Source organism: Lutra lutra, chromosome 17, assembly GCF_902655055.1.
Source record: "Lutra lutra chromosome 17, mLutLut1.2, whole genome shotgun sequence".
Classification (NCBI taxonomy): Eukaryota; Metazoa; Chordata; class Mammalia; order Carnivora; family Mustelidae; genus Lutra; species Lutra lutra.
In genome coordinates, this window is record NC_062294.1 from 1,090,366 (window position 1) to 1,108,672 (window position 18,307).

At 63.4% G+C, this 18,307-nt stretch overlaps 2 protein-coding genes across 3 annotated transcripts; both read left to right on the plus strand.

Moving 5' to 3' along the window:
* Positions 1 to 151: 151 nt before the first annotated feature.
* MVD (mevalonate diphosphate decarboxylase) lies at positions 152 to 9,020 on the plus strand. Of its 2 annotated transcripts, XM_047710135.1 has the most exons (10): positions 152 to 305; positions 3,467 to 3,537; positions 3,990 to 4,104; positions 4,473 to 4,619; positions 5,292 to 5,491; positions 5,681 to 5,755; positions 5,944 to 6,162; positions 6,482 to 6,597; positions 7,672 to 7,780; positions 8,320 to 9,020. In XM_047710135.1, exons 1-10 carry the CDS (start codon positions 236 to 238, stop codon positions 8,398 to 8,400), a joined length of 1,203 nt encoding a protein of 400 aa, XP_047566091.1. In that variant the 5' UTR covers positions 152 to 235; the 3' UTR covers positions 8,401 to 9,020. The 2 variants fall into 2 exon arrangements, with proteins under 2 accessions (XP_047566091.1, XP_047566092.1); XM_047710136.1 differs by lacking the exons at positions 7,672 to 7,780; positions 8,320 to 9,020 and adding an exon at positions 7,121 to 7,176.
* Positions 9,021 to 10,188: 1,168 nt separating this feature from the next.
* Positions 10,189 to 17,550, plus strand: LOC125088746 (cytochrome b-245 light chain). Its single transcript, XM_047710157.1, has 6 exons — positions 10,189 to 10,333; positions 14,614 to 14,683; positions 15,162 to 15,236; positions 15,458 to 15,541; positions 15,950 to 16,031; positions 17,273 to 17,550. The coding sequence occupies exons 1-6, from the start codon at positions 10,276 to 10,278 to the stop codon at positions 17,486 to 17,488; spliced, it is 585 nt and encodes a 194-aa protein (XP_047566113.1). The 5' UTR covers positions 10,189 to 10,275; the 3' UTR covers positions 17,489 to 17,550.
* The last annotated feature ends 757 nt before the right edge of the window (positions 17,551 to 18,307 follow it).

Genomic DNA, 18,307 nt, shown 5'->3' on the forward strand with positions numbered 1-18,307 from the left:
CAGATCTCCGCGCTTGCGCAGAGCCTGCGTGTGAGGGCCCGCCAACGGGGGCGGGCCCAGAGTCGGCAGGCCATCGTTCGATCCCCTTCATTGGCTGAGAAATGGAGCGGTGGCGGGGCCCACCGCTGATTGGGCGGCGTGCGAAACAAAGGGTACCTGCGAGCCAATCGCAGGGCGGGTGAGGTGTGAGCAGGGTCCGGCAGGCGGCTGAAGGCTGAATTGCGGTTTCTTGGCCATGGCCTCTGAGAAGACGGTGGTGGCGGTGACCTGCACCGCGCCGGTCAACATCGCGGTCATCAAGTACTGTGAGTGCGCGGCCCGGGGCGCCGGACACGGCCCACGCGGGACGTCCACCCCCGGGGGGTCGGGACGGGGTTGGCGACAGTGTCCACGCGGACGGCGAGCCCCGCGGGGGCGGGATGAGGTGGGGGACAGTGTCCCCGCGGGGGCGAAACGGGGGAGGGTGACTGTCCCCGCGGGGGCGGGATGGGGTGGGTGACAGTGTCCACGCTGGGGCGAGACGGGGGAGGGTGACTATCCCCGCGGGGGCGGGATGAGGGCGGGTGACAGTGTCCACGCGGACGGCGAGTCTCGCAGGGGCGAGACGGGGGAGGGTTACAGTGTCCACGCGGACGGGATGGGGTGGGGGACAGTGTCCACGCTGGGGCGAGACGGGGTCGGGTGACTGTCCCTGCGGGGGCGGGATGAGGGCGGGTGACAGTGTCCACGCTGGGGCGAGACGGGGGAGGGTGACAGTGTCCACGCGGACGGCCAGCCCCGCGGGGGCGGGATGGGGTGGGTGACAATGTCCCCGCTGGGGCGAGACGGGGTCGGGTGACTGTCCCCGCGGGGGCGGGATGAGGGCGGGTAACAGTGTCCACACAGACGGCGAGTCTCACAGGGGCGAGACGGGGGAGGGTGGCAGTGTCCACGCAGATGGCGAGTCCCGCGGGGGCGGAGTGAGGGTGGGTGACAGTGTCCACGCAGATGCCCAGCCCCACAGGGCGGGACGGGAGGGGGTTGGTGTGTGACAGTGTCCACGCGGGATGGGAGGGGGGAGACAGTGTCCACACGGAGGGCCACCGCAGGGGCTGGGGACCCACTGTCTCCTGCAGCCGGCCCCCTGGGGCCCGCTCTCCTCTGCAGAATGCTGTGAGCGCAGTCACTGCGCGAGTAGCTTTGAGGAGTGGCCCTTGTCACTTGCCTGGTTCCGGAGACTCCCACGGGAGGCTGCTCACGTCATTACTGGTCCTTCTAGTGCTGAGTCCTGTTCCCTGGTGGGGCCGTCCCACCCGGAGCCTCAGCAGCTGGGCTGTTCCAGGCTGAGCCATGTTGTGGATAAAGCCTCCGCACCACCGGGAACACAAGTCGTCCCTCCTCGGGGGCGAATGCTGGGTCACAAGGTGGTTGTATTTCAGTTTTTTATTTAAAAAAATTTTTTTAAAGATTTTATTTATTTGAGAGAGAGCGTGCATGGACAATGGGGGAAAGGGCAAGCGGAAGAGGGAGAAGCAGTCTCCCCACTAAGCAGGAGCCCCACTCGGGACTCCATCCCGGAGTCCCGGGATCATGACCTGAGCTGAAGGCAGATGCTCCGCCATGTGAGCCCCACAGGGGTCCCTGCTTCGCCTCTCCATCTCTCATTCCCCCACAAGGTTCTCTGATTTTATCAGGCAAATAAATAAAATCTTAAAAAAACCAGATACGCCCCAGACCACTTTGTGTTTCCACCAGCATCGTCTGTGTGATCCCGGTCTTCAGGCGTTGCTGGTGTCATCACTGGTTTTCATTTGAGCTTTTCTGACCAGTGGGGTGACATCTGGTTGTGGGTTTCCACCCAGGGATCCTGAACCCCTGGCCTGGTGCTCACCTGCGACCCGTGTGTCCTCTCTGGGCAGTGTCTGCTCGCATCCCCTGGCCACGTCCTGCTCGGACTGTGTGCTTTCTCCCCGTGGGGATTTGAGAGTCCGCAGTCTAGTCGAGGCTCTAACCCTCTGTTGGACATGTACCAGCATCTTCTTCCACCCCTTAGCTTGTCCTTTCATCCTCCTAACAGGGTCTTTCAAAGTTTTGAGAGTTTTGCCGAAGTCCAGTGTATCAGGTTTTCCGTGACTAGATCATGCTTTAGGTGTGGAGTGAGACTCCTCTGCCTGATCCTACACTGAAAGGTTTTCTCCCGTGTGTTTTTCTAAAAGTTTTGTAGCTTCGCATTTTATTTATTTATTTTTTTAAAAGATTTTATTTATTTATTTGACAGACCAAGATGACAAGTAGGCAGAGAGGCAGGCAGAGAGAGAGGAGGAAGCAGGCTCCCTGCTGAGCAGAAAGCCCGATGTGGGGCTTGAACCCAGGACCTGGGATCATGACCTGAGCCGAAGGCAGCGGCTTAACCCACTGAGCCACCCAGGCGCCCCATAGCTTCGCGTTTTATTTATTTATTTATTTATTTATTTATTTATTTAAGATTTATTATTTATTTATTTATTTTTTAAAGATTTTATTTATTTATTTGAGAGAGAGACAGTGAGAGAGAGCATGAGCTAGGAGAAGGTCAGAGGGAGAAGCAGACTCCCCATGGAGCTGTGAGCCTGATGTGGGACTCGATCCCAGGATTCCGGGATCATGACCTGAGCCGAAGGCAGTCGTCCAACCAACTGAGCCACCCAGGCGTCCCTAGCTTCGCGTTTTAAATTGAAGTCTCCACCTTGACTTGTTTCTCTGCGTGAGGTGTGAGAGTCGGGTCGCGGTCGGTGTCTGGCCATGGATGTCCGGGTGTCGGGCAGCATGTGCTGAGAAGGCCGCCCCTCCCCTTTGCGGCGCTTCTGCGCTTTCTCAGAGACGAGCTGGGCATGTTTGTGCAGGTCCCTGTCTGGGCTGTCATGGATCACCTGCCAGGCGTAGTCATTACCACCGCCTGTAACTGCCCCACTCCCGACACCGCATGCACTGTGTGTGCTTCACAGAGAGAGAGCTCCGCGACTTCCCACGTGGGGACGATTCCCTCGTCTGGTGCGCGGGGAGTGGAGGCGGTCCCACGTGTCTCCAGGGCCTAAGCGCACAGAGCTTGCAGGAGTTTCAGTAACCAGGGCACTCCTGCGTGGGGGGCGAGAGCCTTACCATCTGAGTGCTCAGGGCCTGGAAAGCCGCTCCAAGGCAATTAGTTGAATGGATGAAACAAGATAAAGCATGTGGATGAGCTAGGGGCACGGACTGGCCTCCAGCTCTGCTCTGGGAGTGGGAGGCCAGCGAAGTGGGGGAGCAATCCAGGAAGACTTCCCGAAGGTGAGGGCCCAGCAGGAAGAGGACGTATCTGATGCCATGAGAGAGCACAGTCCTGGCAGATGGGGGAGCAGTGGGATGGGAGTGAGGGTAACTGGGGAGCACTGGTTGGAGGAGTGAGGGCAGCAGTGTGCTGGTTTGCAGGGCTGGGAAATGGACCAGCCTGGCCGTCGGTTGTCTGTTCCAGGGGGAAAGCGAGATGAGGATCTGGTCCTGCCCATCAACTCCTCTCTGAGTGTCACTTTGCACCAGGACCAGGTTAGTACGGGTCAGCACTAAACACCAAAGCAAATAATCACCAAACTTCTGTCGCGCTCGTGTGTGACGATGGGTCGCACAACTCTCCAGCCGGTGCCAGCCTCACCCACCCCTGTTAGGACTGCTCTTCCCATGCACTCCCCTCCTCCCTGGTCTCTAGAGGTTCCTGTCCCTTCCTCCTGGAGCCACGCCCAGTGGCTCCGCTGTGGCCCAGGAAAGTGTGGGCTGCACCTTGCGAGCCCGAGCCGGGCTGGGTGCCAAGCCTGCCGCACGGCTTGAGGCCTTCCTCACTGCCTGGCCTGGCTGCCTCGGCCTCAACAGCTCTATTCTCCAGGGAGGCCATCCTTCCCCTCAGTGGGTGACCGGGAAGGGCCATGTAGGAAGGCCCTCCCCAGCGGCCAGGGGCGCTTAGCCGGGCCCCGCCCTGAGGTGGCCTGTGTGTTCTTTCCCAGCTGAGAACCACCACCACAGCCGTCATTAGCAAGGACTTCACCGAGGACCGGATCTGGCTGAACGGCCTGGAGGAGGACGTGGGGCAGCCCCGCCTCCAGGCCTGTCTGAGGGAGAGTGAGTGGGCTTGCGGGAGGGGCGCATGCGGCGCTGGGGCCGGGCCCCAGTGGTTCCTCACTCCGCCATCCCTTCTTCACTCCGGTTTGGGTCTCAGTGCACAGAAGGTGCTGCTGCCTCTTAGCTCCCCCGACTTCCCACCACAGCCCAGCCCCTCGGGGAAAGGGGGACGCCTGTCAGCACAGCCGGAGCAGGTGTGGGGCGGGGGCTGGGGTCTGGGGCTTTGCACCGAGCAGGAGGCCTGCACCAAGTCTGGGGCAGAGGCCTGGCTTCAGCTGTGCCACTGCCCCTTCCTGACCCATGGCGGGTGAGATGTCGGGAACAGGTCGGGGCCACTCTGCCTGTGACCATCTCCCCCGTCCCTTCAGTCCGCCGCCTGGCCCGGAAGCGGAGGAGCGCCAGTGACGAGGACCCAGCGGCCCTCAGCCTCAGCTACAAGGTTCACATCGCATCCGTGAACAACTTCCCCACGGCTGCGGGCCTGGCCTCCTCAGCAGCGGGTTACGCCTGCCTAGGTGGGTGCCCACGGGAGCCCAGGGCCCCTAGGGGGTGTGCTGTGGCAAGCGGCACCGCTTGCTTGTGGCCTCCAGGGATCTGGGTGCCCAACTCTTCCTGGGGCTGTGTGTGTAGAATCCTCTGGGTTATTTGTGTCAGAAACCTGTCTCGAACTGGCTTAAGCCTAAGATAGGAGCAGTTTCTTGGCTTAGCTGGCTTCAGGTGCAGCTGGCTCCAGGTGCTCCCACAGATTCCTTGGCAACTTGTCTCCCTCCCTCCAAACCCCTGCTTGGCTTCCCTGTATGCTGGCTTACTCTCTAGTAGGCCCTCCCCACCTGGGGCAAAGCTAGGCACCACGTGGCAGGCGGCAGGCTCACCGTGTGTGGCCTGGCCAAAACCCAGCTCAGCCAGCTCACATGCCACTGCCTGAGACGCCCTCGATGACTGGCAAGGCCAGGAGGACACCCAGTGCTGGGGGCAGAGAGCTCCCCTCATGGGCCCCCAGCTCTGTATCCTGGTGTCAGCCGCTTGGCCAGACCAGCCCTGCTTCCTGGTGGCCCGCACTGCCAGCTGCCATCCTCATGCCGCTTTTCAGGTCTCTCTGCATTAGTCTCTGCGCCACATGCTTTTGAAAGTCTTCATCCCCACCGCACCCATCTGAGCCCCCTGTGCCCTTCCCCCTGTGCCTTCAGCCTATACCCTGGCCCGGGTCTACGGGGTTGAGAGTGACCTCTCGGAAGTGGCACGCCGGGGCTCGGGCAGCGCCTGCCGGAGCCTGTACGGTGGCTTCGTGGAGTGGCAGATGGGGGAGCGGGCCGATGGGAAGGACAGCATCGCCCGGCAGGTGGCCCCAGAGTCACACTGGCCGGAACTCCGAGTTCTTATGCTTGTGGTGAGTGAGGCTGGGGGGGCAGCTCCTCCGGGCCTGTGGGCTCGCCGGGTGACTGAAGCACCTGCCCCAGCTCCGAGTGACTCCCCGCGGCAAAGGGGCTGCTGTTTCCAGGCGGGGGGCGATGGATGGGACGCAGCCGTGTTTTAGGCTGGGGCAGCAGCGTGGGGTCCAGGCCAGTTCTCCCGGCAGGTGAGCACGGAGAAGAAGCCGACGGGCAGCACCACGGGCATGCGGACCAGCGTGGACACCAGCCCCCTGCTCAGGGTAAGGCTGGTGCCGGGATGGCCCAGGGCACGTCCCATACCTCCCGGCACACGGTGGGCTCCACCCGCGTCCCTCAAAGCCCTGCTGGTCTGCCCGGCTCAGTCCCCCAGTGTTGCTGCCGGCCGCCCTGCCGAGCCGGGACTCTGACCTGGGGGGCGGCCGGCGCCTCACGGGACCGTGCCTTGCAGTTCCGGGCTGAGTCGGTGGTGCCCGCGCGCATGGCAGAGATGGCCCGCTGCGTGCAGGAGCGGGACTTCCCGGGCTTCGCCCAGCTGACCATGAAGGACAGCAACCAGTTCCACGCCACCTGCCTGGACACCTTCCCGCCCATCTCTTACCTCAGCGACACGTCCTGGCGCATCGTGCATCTGGTGCACCGCTTCAACGCCCACCACGGGCAGACCAAGGCAAGGCCAGGCCGCTCCTGCCGGCTCCCCAGACCCGCGGCGTGCTCCCTGCGCCGGCCCTCGGGCCCAGAGCTGCCACACAGCTGTCCGAGACCTGGGCTTCGCGGCCCCACTGGACCTGGCCGTCGGTGGGCACTTAGTCTCTTGGCCTGCGTGTGGGTGCGCGGCCCCCACTTGGCACTTGAAGGCGCGGGTCCTGAGCCGGTGGGCAGAGGGGCGGCGGCTTCCCTCCAGGCAGTGCGGGGTCTCTGGGGCCAAGGAGAGGTGGGAGCTGGGCCAGCCGCCCTGCAGACACTCACGCGGGCCCCTGGGCTTCCAGGTGGCATACACGTTTGACGCGGGCCCCAATGCCGTGGTCTTTGCCCTGCACGACACCGTGCCTGAGTTTGTGGCTGCCGTGAGGCACTGCTTCCCCCCCGAGTCAAACGGAGACAAGTGAGTTGGGGGTCCCCCACGTTTAGGAGGCATAGGGGGAGGAGCAGAGTCACCTGCTGAGATCTGGGACGGTGGCCCCCGAGGCCGTGGTGCTAAGTGGGGGGTCCCATGGGAGTCTCAGTCTCTGCAGGGACCCCAAGTGGTGTGTCACCAATGGCGCCTCCCTGTGACCATCACGCATCACAGCCTGGTAGCCACACGTGTAGGTGCGAGCAGCATCATGGTGTCTGGGGCTGGAGCCCGTGTCCCTTCCAGTCGTCTTGGTGCAGGGACACCTCACTGCTTGGGGTGTGGGGAATGTGTCACCGTCATTGGGGGGACACTGACCTGTAGTGTGTGAGGGCTGGAGGGCTGGCTTCCTCACCAGGTGGACAGACCCCATGACCAGGGACAGCCCCCGAGGCAGCCGGCAGGAAACTGAACTAATCGCTCCTGTCACCCCGTGGGCGGCTTGTGGGTTTGCGCATCCTGGGGAGTGGGGGCTCCCACTCGGACTGAGGTGCTGCTGCTTCGTTTCTCAAAGACTCTGTGTATTTGAGAGAGAGAGAGCTTGAGTGGGGAGAAGAGCAGAGGGAGAGGGAGAAGCAGGCGCCCCCCCCCCCCCCCCCCCGCGTGCGCAGCCTGACACGGGCTTGGACCCAGGACCCTGGGATCGTGACCTGAACCAAAACCGAGATTTGTTTGCTTGGCACCCCGAGCCATGCGGGCCCCCCACGAGGTGTTCCCTTTCTGACCTTCGTCCCACCCGGCCAAGCAGGAGCCGCAGGTGAGGAGTGGAAGGTGGAAACCAGAGCCCCCACTCCTGGTGACCCCAGCAGGCGCGCGCTCGCTCGTGCTGGGCATCGTGCGCGAGTCAGATACACACCACGGAGCCGTCACCCCTTCCACAGCCTGGGAGGGTGCGTCCCGTGGCTGTCCCCATGCTGCTGTGCGAGCAGCACTGCCACCTGGTGCCGGAGCTTCTGCATTTCCCCGGAAGGGACCCCCACCCCACGCCAGCTGCCAGTCCGCTTCCTGTCTCGCACCTGCGGCCTCCATCTGTGGCCTCAGGACCTGCCGCCCCTCTTTCTCCAGGTTTCTCAAGGGGCTGCCCGTGCCGCCCGTCCCACTCTCAGACGAGCTTAAAGCGGCGCTGGACGTGGACCCCACCCCCGGCGGCGTCAAGTACATCATTGCCACCCAGGTGAGGCCCAGGGCTCGGCTGACCGAGGGGGCGCATCCAGCCCCACGGGCTCAGCCCCTGCCTGCCACCAGGTGAAGGGGCGCCCTTCAGCCGCCGTCTGTCGTGGCTGGCACGCTGAGACACAGTGACGTGGCCTTTGGGTTTTCAGAGTTTGGTACCGTCTGGCTTGACCCTTCGCTCAATCACCCTCCAAGTGGGTGTATAAGGACCCCCGGCGTTGTGGGGCAGTGTTCCCCGTGCTGAGGGGGGACTTAGGGAGACACAGGTGCTGGGGTCCTCGGGGCCTTCCCGGCTCACCCCACAGGAGCGGGTCACAACCCCTGTTTGAAGGCCTGAGCCTGCATTTCACCAAGACTGGTCTGATCCTGATTCCTGTGACCTGAGCCCCCAGGCCCACAGTCTCTACCTTGCACTGGGGACGTGCTGTCCGCCCCACACCTGGGTGATGGGGCCAAGTGACGGAGGCCCGCTGTGGGGCAGGACGCTGCTGCGTGGGTCGTTAGCTTCTGACCTGTACTTCCTGCCTCCCCATCGGACAGGTGGGACCCGGGCCTCAAATCCTGGAGGACCCTCGCGCTCACCTCCTGGGCCCGGACGGCCTGCCGAAGCCGGCTGCTTGACCGCCTTCCCTGAGGGGAGCTCCGGCCGTCCCTGGAAGAAGGCTGCTTCAGTGGGAACGGGGGCGCTGGGGGTGGCGACTGGGGGGTCTGTGCTTGTTGGGGCTCCAGGCCAGACCCCACACTGTGGCCGAGTCGGGTCAGTGGAGTGATCAAGCCGTTGGGGAAACACTCCCACCTCTGCCCCCGCCAAGTGCCTCACCTAGTGCTTTGCTGAGAAGAGAGCGGGTACAAGCACCAGGGATCCGATTCTGGGCGCAGAGTGGGATGGTGTGGAGTGGCTGGCATCCCTTCAAGGGGCCCCCTAGACTCACTCTCTGAGGCCACTCCCACTGCCCCAAACGGCAGCTCTGCTGGACGTGAAAGGGAGTCGGCACCCCTCCTCAGAGCCGGATGACAGGTCACCGCCACAGACCTCAGGGACCCCCCACAAAAGCTTCAAGCCTCAGCTAGCCCCCCACAAATCCTCGGCCGGACTCATGCCCTGCGGAACAAATGGAACGTTTCTTTGTAGAAAGACCCCTGGTGTGCCTCTAGCGGGAGATGGGAGAGCAGCGCCAAGGTGGGTGCGTTACACGGGAGCCTGTGGGCTGCTGGGAATAAAGCCATCGGTGCTGACTGGGGCAGACGTGTTTTATCATGGTTCCGACCCTGGCACTCTGGGGCCCCTGCGTTGCGAGGCTGGGAGGGCATGGACGGAGTGCGCAGAAAGCTGCCTTGCGTGTCTTTCACTTGCCTGTCGGCTGCCGGCCACACGGTGGACATTCAGCATGTGGCCGCGAGCCACGTCCGGTGGCTGACACGGTCTCTGAGGCTCTGATGGGTGTGAAATGTGGTTCGGGTCTGGCTGTAAGTCCCTGTCCACGCAGGAAGGTGGGAAGTGGGTTTATTGGTGGGAGTGCTGGTTAAGGACTCATTTCCCCTCAGCCCAGAAGTTTCTGGGCTCTGAAACCACAGGGGTGCCGCCCCTCCCTGTTTCTGAAACATCAGTGCAGGGCAGGGTGGGCTTCTGGGAGGAGTGGACCCCGGGGCCAAACCTCCATCCCTCCTGCACCAGGGTCAGGGCTGGGTCTGGGGCTGTGGGGGCGGCTAATGCACCTGCTGGGCTGTGATCCTGAAGGGGAGATGCAGGGAGATGGCAAGGACCATTCCTGCCCTCTGGATTTCCCCAGAAGCTTGGCAGGTCCGGCTCTCCTGCGAGCAGAGGGTTGCCTGTGGTCTAACCAGACCTGAGCTGCAGCACGGCTGATGAGGAAGTGGGGGCTGGGCCTGCCACTGTCCCCCCTGGTGAGGACTGGCGCCTGGCTCCCTTGTGGGGCACCCGTGGTGTGGCTGCGGTGAAGGTTCTAGGCCTTGAAAACCTTCTAGGAACCAGCCTGCCCACACCTCTTTTGGGAGAAACCCCTGTTGCCGCCTGTGGGATCCTCTGACCAGAAGGTCCAAGAAACTGAGCTTTCTGCCCTCTTAGGCAGGTGCCTCCACCCCACAGCGTGCTCCCCCTGTGGCCCAGCCTGCCAGGGATCACCTTGGTCCCAAGAGGCCAGGCGATGCTTGGGAAGTGGAGCTGATGGTGCCTAAGGGGGCAGTGGTGGCCCCTCCTCCGGCACCTGGAAGGAGCCGGGGGAGGAAGGAGGCCGAGGCCGAGGCCTGGACCTGGACGGAGGTGGGCTGGCTGGGGCCGCAGGGAACCCTGCCTGGGAGGGAGGCCCAGCTCCAGCAGGGCCCCCCCCACGCTGGGTCCCTGCTCTCAGAGAGAGCGGGTTGGGGCCGCCTCGGGGGCGGGGCGGGGGCGGGGCCGGCCTTCGGGCTGGGCCGGCGGCGGCAGCGCGGCCCGCAGTGTCGCAGGGATCCCGCCGAGTTGCGGTCGTCTCCGCCACCATGGGGCAGATCGAGTGGGCCATGTGGGCCAACGAACAGGCGCTGGCGTCCGGCCTGAGTGAGTGCGCGTCGAGCCCTCGGGCTGCGGGTCAGGCTGGGCCAGAGCGGGCGCTGAGACCCCGGGCTGCGGGCTGGGAGTGGGGACTGAAGGCAGGGCTGGGGGCCTGCAGCTGCGGGGCGGGCCCGGGGTGGGCTGCGACCAGCGGGGCCGTCAGGGACCTTGGCCTGTGGAGGAGGTTTGGACATCAAAAAGCCCCGGCTCCTGCCCACCCTCCAGCTGTCCCCTCTACTCCCCCACCCTGGCCCGGACCTCTACTCGGAGAGAGGAAGTTGCAACCAGGGGAAGAGGCGTTTCGTCCCTGGTGGTTTCCGGGGAGTCACTGCCCCCTGGGATTGGGTAAACACAGCAAGTGGACAGCCCATGCCCCTGCTGCGCAGGGCTGGGGGGCTTTGGCCCAGCCGTGGAGAGGGGCTTCCTCTTGTCCTGGGTCCTGGGGGGCAGGTGCTCAGCATGTGGGGCCCCACCCCCAGTTGCACAGAAGGGCTTCTAGGATTTCATAAGGGAGCTGGAAACCCCCGAGAGTGACCCTGTTCAGCTCAACTCCCAGAGAGACTGCTTCTGGGGTGGGGGCAGGGCCCCCAGGCACCATGCCCTGTGTGCGCAAGAGCTCTGGTAAGGGAGCAGTGGGGTGTGCACCCCAGCTCTGTACTCACAAGCAGGAACCTCTCTGGACTGTGTGGGGCAAAGCTGAGTCAAGAGGGGCCCCAGAGGCTCTGCCTGCCTCCCTCCAGTGACCTGCCAGTCCCAGGAAGGGCCTGTGCGCCCAGTGTGGAACACGCAGACAGGGGGCGTCTTAGCCGCACACCATTCCCCCTGGACCGCACCCCACCCCCAGCCTCCTGCACCCGGGGAGGGAGGAGCAGAGGCTGAGGACGTCTCCCCGCCCCACACTGTCAGATCACATTTTAGAGCGTGGGGCCTAGGGTGTGCTGTACGTGCAGGCAGGTCCCACTTGATGTGGGCCTCTCCAGCAGCTGAGAACTCAGTGGGTCGGTCGCATGGTGCTGTCACGGTCCCCAGGCTGTCCACTGCGACCAGCCTCTGGTTCTTTGGAGGCTCACTGTGAGCAGGCCGGCGTCCTGGCCTTGGCTACCGCCTGCGAGGCCGTGGGGCCCACGCTTCTCTCATGTCCGCTGCACAGATGGCAAAGTCGGGGGTGGGCTCAGCCTTCTCCATCGTCAAATAAGCGTGCTTGTCAGAAGGTCCCCCAGGGCCTGCTCTGGTTCCTCCCTTGCTGACTTCTCTTCTGGGTGTGAACTGTAGCCTCCAGCGACTGCTCCAGCCTGGTGAGACCCTGACTACACACAGTCACAGCCCACAGATTTTTCTATTGTGGGAAGTCCCATCTGACCCGATGGTGGCACCTGCTACTAAAAGCCTTCCTGGGGTTTTCTAGTACACACACCAAAAGCCAGATTCTGGCTGCTCCAATCCCTGAGTGTCCAGAACCTTGCCCTCTCCGGGACTCGTGCACAGCCTTCTGTTCTGTGCCCGGATCCTCTGAGCTGACCCCAGGGCCGTTGGTGAGCTGAAGTGTCTGTGGCTGGCTGGCTTCTGCACTCGTTTCTCAGCTCACGATGCCACCTGCCTGTAGCAGACTTTCCGGGGTACCAGGCAGAAAGGAGCCCCAGACATTCCACCCCGTCCCCCTCTTCTAGTTTCGACATTTATTTCTGTTCCCCTGACACGAGCCGAGGCCTCATCTGTCCTTGCCTCTGCTGGGTGCTGCGCGGAGCAGGGTTCTCTTGGCGTTTGGGAGTGGTGCAGCAGTCCTCCCTCCTTCCTGGTGAGTCAGTGGTGTCTTTGCCCTCCTCTCGCCGAGGGCAGGCAGCCACACCACCGCTCGGGAGGGGGACGTCACACACCCAAACACAAGTAAGCTGGCTGAATGCGGAACAGCGCTCTTCCCTCTCCCGGCTCCCCCAGATGCTGACCAGCCAACAAAAAAAGTTAATATGTACTAGAGCTCAGCAGCACCACTGGTAGGAAATCTGCTGGCAGGAAGCAGAGTGAGGTTTCAAGGTGGTGTATCCGGGCTGAAGGAAGGGGTGCCGGGGGAATAGGGACTCTCAGGGGTTCAGGCTCTTACCTGGTGGGATTTGGGGGCCTCTGTGTGGAAACAGGTGAATCTGGGCTGCACGGCTAGACCTGGCTGGGGAGGGCCACGTGCATAAGAAACAGAGTCAGGAACAGTCCCCTTCGAGGATGCTTGGGACCTGCAGCCAGGGCTGGCTTGAAGAAGCCCGGGACCATGCAGCCGTGCAAACTCAGGCCTGTGCTATGTGTGGGGAAGGGCTGAATGTTTTCTCCCCTGGGCCAGACCAAGAGATTGCCATGCACTGGGCCCAGGCCTGGAGAAACCCCGAAGCCCCCGGCAGAGGCAACGTGAAAGCTGTCTGCAAGGCTGTTTGCTCCCGGGGGCGCAGGAGACCGCCACAGGAAGCTGGGCACTGCCAGCCGCCTGCCCCACCCCCCCACCCCCTGCCCAGCCCGTGGAGGAAGCACGTGGCCCAGGGTGGGCCCGCTGACACTGCGGCAGAGCCAGGGAGCCGAGCCGCCTGGGCCTGGAAGACCTGAGGACGTGAGGACGCCTTGATGCCCACCAGTATGTTCCAGACTCTCAAGGGGAGAATAGAGCAGAGGGTACAATGAAACAGGACAAAAAGTGAACTAATGCAGAACGTCAAGAAAGAAAATTCATTAACGGTTCATGGGTGAGCTGGATGCACTGTAAAGATAAGAGGGCTCGTGGAATGGACGATGGGACTCAGGGAGCCTCGCAGCATGCCGCGCACACCAGAGACGGGGTTACTGAGGAGAAGCTGAGCCCGTGCAGGGGTGCAGGGGTGGGGGTGCAGGGTGGGCAGCAGTGGAGGGAGGGAACCTGCCGCGTGGGGGCAGTGGGAGTGCAGGGAAGACCCTCCCCATGGTCAATGGGTGGGAGAGACCCTCCCCGTGGGCAGCAGCAGGTGCAGAGGTGAGAATCAGGGCCCTGTAGGGTGAATGCTGGGAGGCAGCACGAAAGGGTAACGGGCGAGCATTTTCCAGAAATGGAGAAATCTCAGACTGAAAGAAAGCAGAGTCCTTTACAGAATAAAGAAAAACAAATCCCTTTTTGGACACAAGGTAATGAAATTGTAAACCATTAAAGAAAAATCTTAAAATTTACCAGAGAGGAAGAGTGGCTTTGAGAGTCAGACTGATGGCAGACTTCTCCAGGAGGGCCGCCAGAAGACAAGGGAATGAGATCTTGGGTGCAGAGGGGAGGGTGTGTTCAAGCCCCAGGTAGACTCACTCAGAGGGCTGCTCCCAGGCCTCCCCAGGGGGACCCCTGAGGGACACCGGTCAGCGGGGGGCGTGGGGTCCTGCAGCAGGGCTGGCGGCGAGGAGGGGGCCTCGGGGCATGAGCACCGATGGTAAATCATGAAGCTGCCTACGCAGCTGGGGGGTGAGGCTGAGGGGAAGCTGACGTCCACGTGTGATCTGGGAAGAGAAACGTGCGATTTCAAGTTGGAGCGCGTTAGCTGGCGGTGGGAAGGTGACACCAGCGCCGTCGCACAGTGCAGCTGGACCCAGTCATCCGTAATCGTGCAAGAGCGCCGCCTCCCAGAGGCACGAGCTCCCGTGCTTGTAGCGGGAGAAACCGCTGGAAATTCTGGGGTTGTGCACGCGGGTGTGCGAGGACTTAGGTCTCTGCCTCTAAAATGGCTACAGTGGAACATTTCGTGTTGCAGATACGTGAACAGGTTGTAACAAAATAGTTTCTGGGGAGGAAAGGTCCAGCCGTATGTCGCCGCCAGCTGGGGGAGGCAGCCCCACGCAGGCTGGGGTATCAGCCCCTGGCCACTGCAGTCCAGGTGCGACGGCGGGAGCGCCGTGCGCCCGGGAGAGGTTGTCCATCCACAGACACACACAAATAACAATGTCATCTCGAAGCACGGAAAGCTAACACAAAATGGCCAGGCGTCGTGGAGCCCTGCAGCGCGGGGGCCTGGGTGAGGACCAGTCCGGCCAGCGCTCCCCGGGCTCTGAGCAGCTGCTGGGATGGGGACCTGTTCCGCTCACGCACAGTGCTCTGTCGGCCCGGCTCTGGCCCCGTGCCCAGCTCATGGGCTACTCCCTGCCCCACCCCACCTGCCGTGTCCCCTGCACGGGCCAGTGTGTTGTCCCACCGCAGAGCATCTGTGGGCGACTGCTGGCCTCGCCAAGGGAGGGGGAGCGCACGGGGAGAGCTGGGGAGGGGGACTCCTGTTAACCTGCTTCTCCTCTCTCCGCAGTCCTCATCATGGGGGGCGTCGTGGCCACGGCTGGCCAGTTCACCAAGTGGTACTTCGGCGCATACTCCATGTATCCTGCCTGTGCAGATCATGGGACGGGGTGCGGGGTGCAGTGGTGCGGGGCTCCGGGTGCAGACGCGGCTGCCCCTGGGGCCACGGGCATGTCACAGTTTCCTTGGGCCCCTGCAGACGTGGGGAACGCAGGACAGGGCTCAGTTGCAGTTTGGGAAGCCGAGGCTGGGAGCAGGGGAGTGACTGGCATGAGGCCAGGAGGCCCGTGGCCTGGCGAGAGGTGTCAGCAGCCCCGAGACCAGTACTGAGGCCTCAGGAACTCTGGGGAGCCCCTCTGTGCCCCCCTTCTATCAGCTGTCCAGCTGGGCCGGCCTGGGATCTGTCGGCGGTGGGCTGAGCCCCTCTGGCCCAGTTGGGACGGGCCAGCAGGCACCCAAGTGGCCAGACCCGTTGGAAGCTGCCCGGCTGTCTCCCGCCAGCAGGCAGCTGCACCCCGTCTGTTTTCTGAGCCCACTGTTCCTTCACGGCACGTTCAGTGGCGCAGGCGTGTTCGTCTGCCTGTTGGAGTACCCCCGGGGGAAGAGGAGGAAGGGATCCACCATGGAGAGATGGTGAGCTCCCATCCCTGCGCTGGGGGGCGTCCCTGGGGCTGGGCCACCCCACAAGGGAGGACACGCCTTCTGAGGCCGCAAACACCCTCCTGGGCAAACAGGCCAGAGCCCGCCCTGCTGCTGTGGCCCCTCGGTCTCTGGGAGGGAGGAAGCGGGGTGCTGGGGGGGGCGGGGGGTTGGCTGCTGAGCAAGATACAGTCTGTCTCTCGCCCTCCGCCTAGTGGACAGAAGTACATGACCAAAGTGCTGAAGGTGTTCGGGCCTCTCACCAGGAACTACTATGTCCGGGCCTTCCTGCACCTGGGGTGAGCCTCCTCCCGCCTCCCCCCTCCCCCGGGGACCAGTATGGCCCTGGAGTAAACCCCTCCCCACCAGCTCAAGTCAGCCCCATCCCGGCCCAGATAGGCTTCCAGACCTGGAACTGGGGCTTCCTGCCAAGGAGACCCCAACGCCCTGGGGCCTTGACGGCCATGTGGGCGTCCTCCTGGTGTGGTGGGTGGGGGCCCAGCCCCAGCACCCCAAGAGTTGTTAAGGCTCAGATGAAAGCAGAGGACAGCTCCAAGGGCCCAAGCGTGGAAGCCCAACCTTCGGCAGGACTGGGCGCGTCCTCCAGCCGGGCTCCTGGGGGCCACATGCTATGGTCTGCCTGGTCCTGAGGGTCCTGGGGTGCAGACTCCTCCTGACCACCTTCCTCCCGCTCCCCGCCTCCCCAGGCTGTCAGTACCTGCCGGCTTCCTGCTTGCCACCATCCTGGGGACAGCCTGCCTGGCCATCGCGAGCAGCATCTATCTGCTGGTGAGTGCTATCGTCTGTGGCTCGCCCCACGGGCCCTCACCACCTCGGTCCCCAAAGCCAGCTCTGCAGCCTGAGTCCTCACTCGTGCCGTGGCGGGGTCAGTGGGTCCGTGGCCACCAGTCACTGGACGTGTAGTGTGCGCTAGCTCCTTTTTCTGGGCCTTGGCCCTGCTTTGCAGACCAAGAAGTAGAAAGTCAGAGCTGAGGTGACGTGGGTGGCCCAGGGTCACACGGCCAGCCACGGCCCAACCATACTTTTCTCATCTCACCCGTCCTTGCTAACTTGGGGTGCTATTGGGAGCACTTCCCGGGGAGCCTGTTAACGGTACAGATGCCACGGGGATGTTTTCCAAAGCTGCCCCATGGGGCCTGCCCAGGGTTGGGACACGTGCAAAGGCCCTGAGGTAGGGCTGCACGTCACCCGGTCTTCCCAGAAGGGCCGGTGGGCTCAGGGGAGGATGGCGTTGGGGGAAGCTCTGCCGGGCACAGGCTCTGGGCCAGACGTGTGTCTGAGCTGTTGCTTAGAACCGCCCATTTTTTGAGGGGGCTTTTGTCTTTTCCTGATTAACTCGCAGGAATCCCACGTTATGTTTCAGTGTGAGTGTTCCGTGCGTGAATTTCAGACCCTGAATACTTTCTCTGCCTCGGTGAGGGGTGTGTTAACGTTGGTGTGACATCCTTCCCTGGGCGGGACGAGAGTTTTGGTCTGTGCCTTCCACAGACGCCCTTCCCTGCGTCTCTGCCCTCCCTGGATCCGGAGTTTTCCTTTTCAGGGCAGACATGCTGGGATTCACCTCGGGAGGCGGGGCCCCGGTGCCCATTCATTCTTCTGCTTCCTAAGTGACGTCCTGTCACAGTTTTTCTCTCAAGGACGGTGGGGCACAAATGAAAAGCACACGTTCCAAGCCCTCCTGGCCTGCTGAGGGCTCTGCGGCCAGCAGGAGCCCATTCTCTTTCCTCAGCCGCCATGGCTTGTGCCCCCACGAAGCCTCCTGCCCTCCCCGGCTCCCCCCCGGCCACTCCCGCCCCGCGGCTGGAGCGTCAGCGTGAAGGGCGTCCAGGTTGCCCTCCCCACTGTGGGGTCCTGCCTGGAGAATGAGGCAGCCGGAGTCTGGGGGCCCGGCTGTCACTCTGGAATTAGTGGGTTCAGACGCGGGTCCCGCCCAGCTCCCGGGGGCTGGTGGTGGGAGCGGAGTTGGCCTCCGGGAGGCCCTATCCACCCAGCTCCTCTGTATCCCGCAGGCGGCCGTCCGTGGAGAGCAGTGGGTCCCCATCGAGCCCAAGCCCAAGGAGCGGCCGCAAGTCGGGGGCACCATCAAACAGCCGCCCAGCAACCCCCCGCCCCGGCCCCCAGCCGAGGCCCGAAAGAAGCCTGGGGAAGAGGAGGCTGCAGGGGTGGCAGGGGTTTCCGGCGGCCCCCAGGAAAACCCAGTCCCGGTGATCGACGAGGTCGTGTGACCCGTGTCTCCATTTGTCCCCCAAGTAGCCTCCAAAATAAACCAAGGAGGGCAGGCTCCTGACTCCGTGTGCACCCCACTCCCAATCCAGGCTCCTCCTGCATAAATCCCGGATGGGCTGCTTCTCGCCCCCTCTGCCTCCCTGCCTGCCCGTCCCATCGGGCCACGGCCAAACCGCCAGGCTCCCGCAGCCCAGGACAGATGCCACCTGCAGCACGCTGGTCACTGCCGCCACAGAGATGCCCCTGGTCCGTGGCCTCTTCGGTTTGGAAGGTCCTCCCCCCACACCCCGTGCCCAGCCATCGTTCCTTCACCAACAGATGGTGTCGCCGCTGGTTCTGTGGTGTCCGTGGCCCATGGGGCTCTGCTCTCAGAGCCAGCCACGTGGTGGAAACTCAGTCATGTGCTGACCAAAGCGTCCTTCAGACCCCAGACAAAGGTCCCTCCTCCCCAGCTGGGCGCTCGTTCGCACACCGTAGGCCTTCTTCAGGGGTGAAAATGGCTGGACGGGCAGGGAGGTGCCGGAAACACCCCTCAGATGGGCTGGGGAAACCGAGTCTCCAAGGGGGCAGGTCATCGCCTCGCCGGAACTCTGATCCCGGGTCCAGAGGCAGGGGGGCCTGGCCTAGGGGCTGTCCCTGGCTGGCCAGGTCACTGCAGGGGTGGGGGCAGAAGCCCGCAGGGGGCATCTGGGCAGCGAGACGGGCTTTCGGATTTGTCTGGGTCTCTGGTGGGGCTGGAGAAGAGACTCAGACACTTGGAGGGGAAGGTGGGCTGCACAGGCATGTCCCCCTGAGCTGACACCCCCGGCCATGGGGCA

Excerpts from the sequence above, each read along its gene's own strand:
- MVD (XM_047710135.1), top strand. The coding sequence starts at position 236 with ATGGCCTCTGAGAAGACGGTGGTGGCGGTGACCTGCACCGCGCCGGTC. Across the intron at positions 6,598-7,671 it reads CCCGAGTCAAACGGAGACAA|GTTTCTCAAGGGGCTGCCCG; the intron begins GTGAGTTGGGGG and ends CTCTTTCTCCAG. Across the intron at positions 7,781-8,319 it reads AGTACATCATTGCCACCCAG|GTGGGACCCGGGCCTCAAAT; the intron begins GTGAGGCCCAGG and ends CCCATCGGACAG.
- LOC125088746 (XM_047710157.1), top strand. The coding sequence starts at position 10,276 with ATGGGGCAGATCGAGTGGGCCATGTGGGCCAACGAACAGGCGCTGGCG. Across the intron at positions 14,684-15,161 it reads TACTTCGGCGCATACTCCAT|TGGCGCAGGCGTGTTCGTCT; the intron begins GTATCCTGCCTG and ends CGGCACGTTCAG. Across the intron at positions 16,032-17,272 it reads CGAGCAGCATCTATCTGCTG|GCGGCCGTCCGTGGAGAGCA; the intron begins GTGAGTGCTATC and ends TGTATCCCGCAG.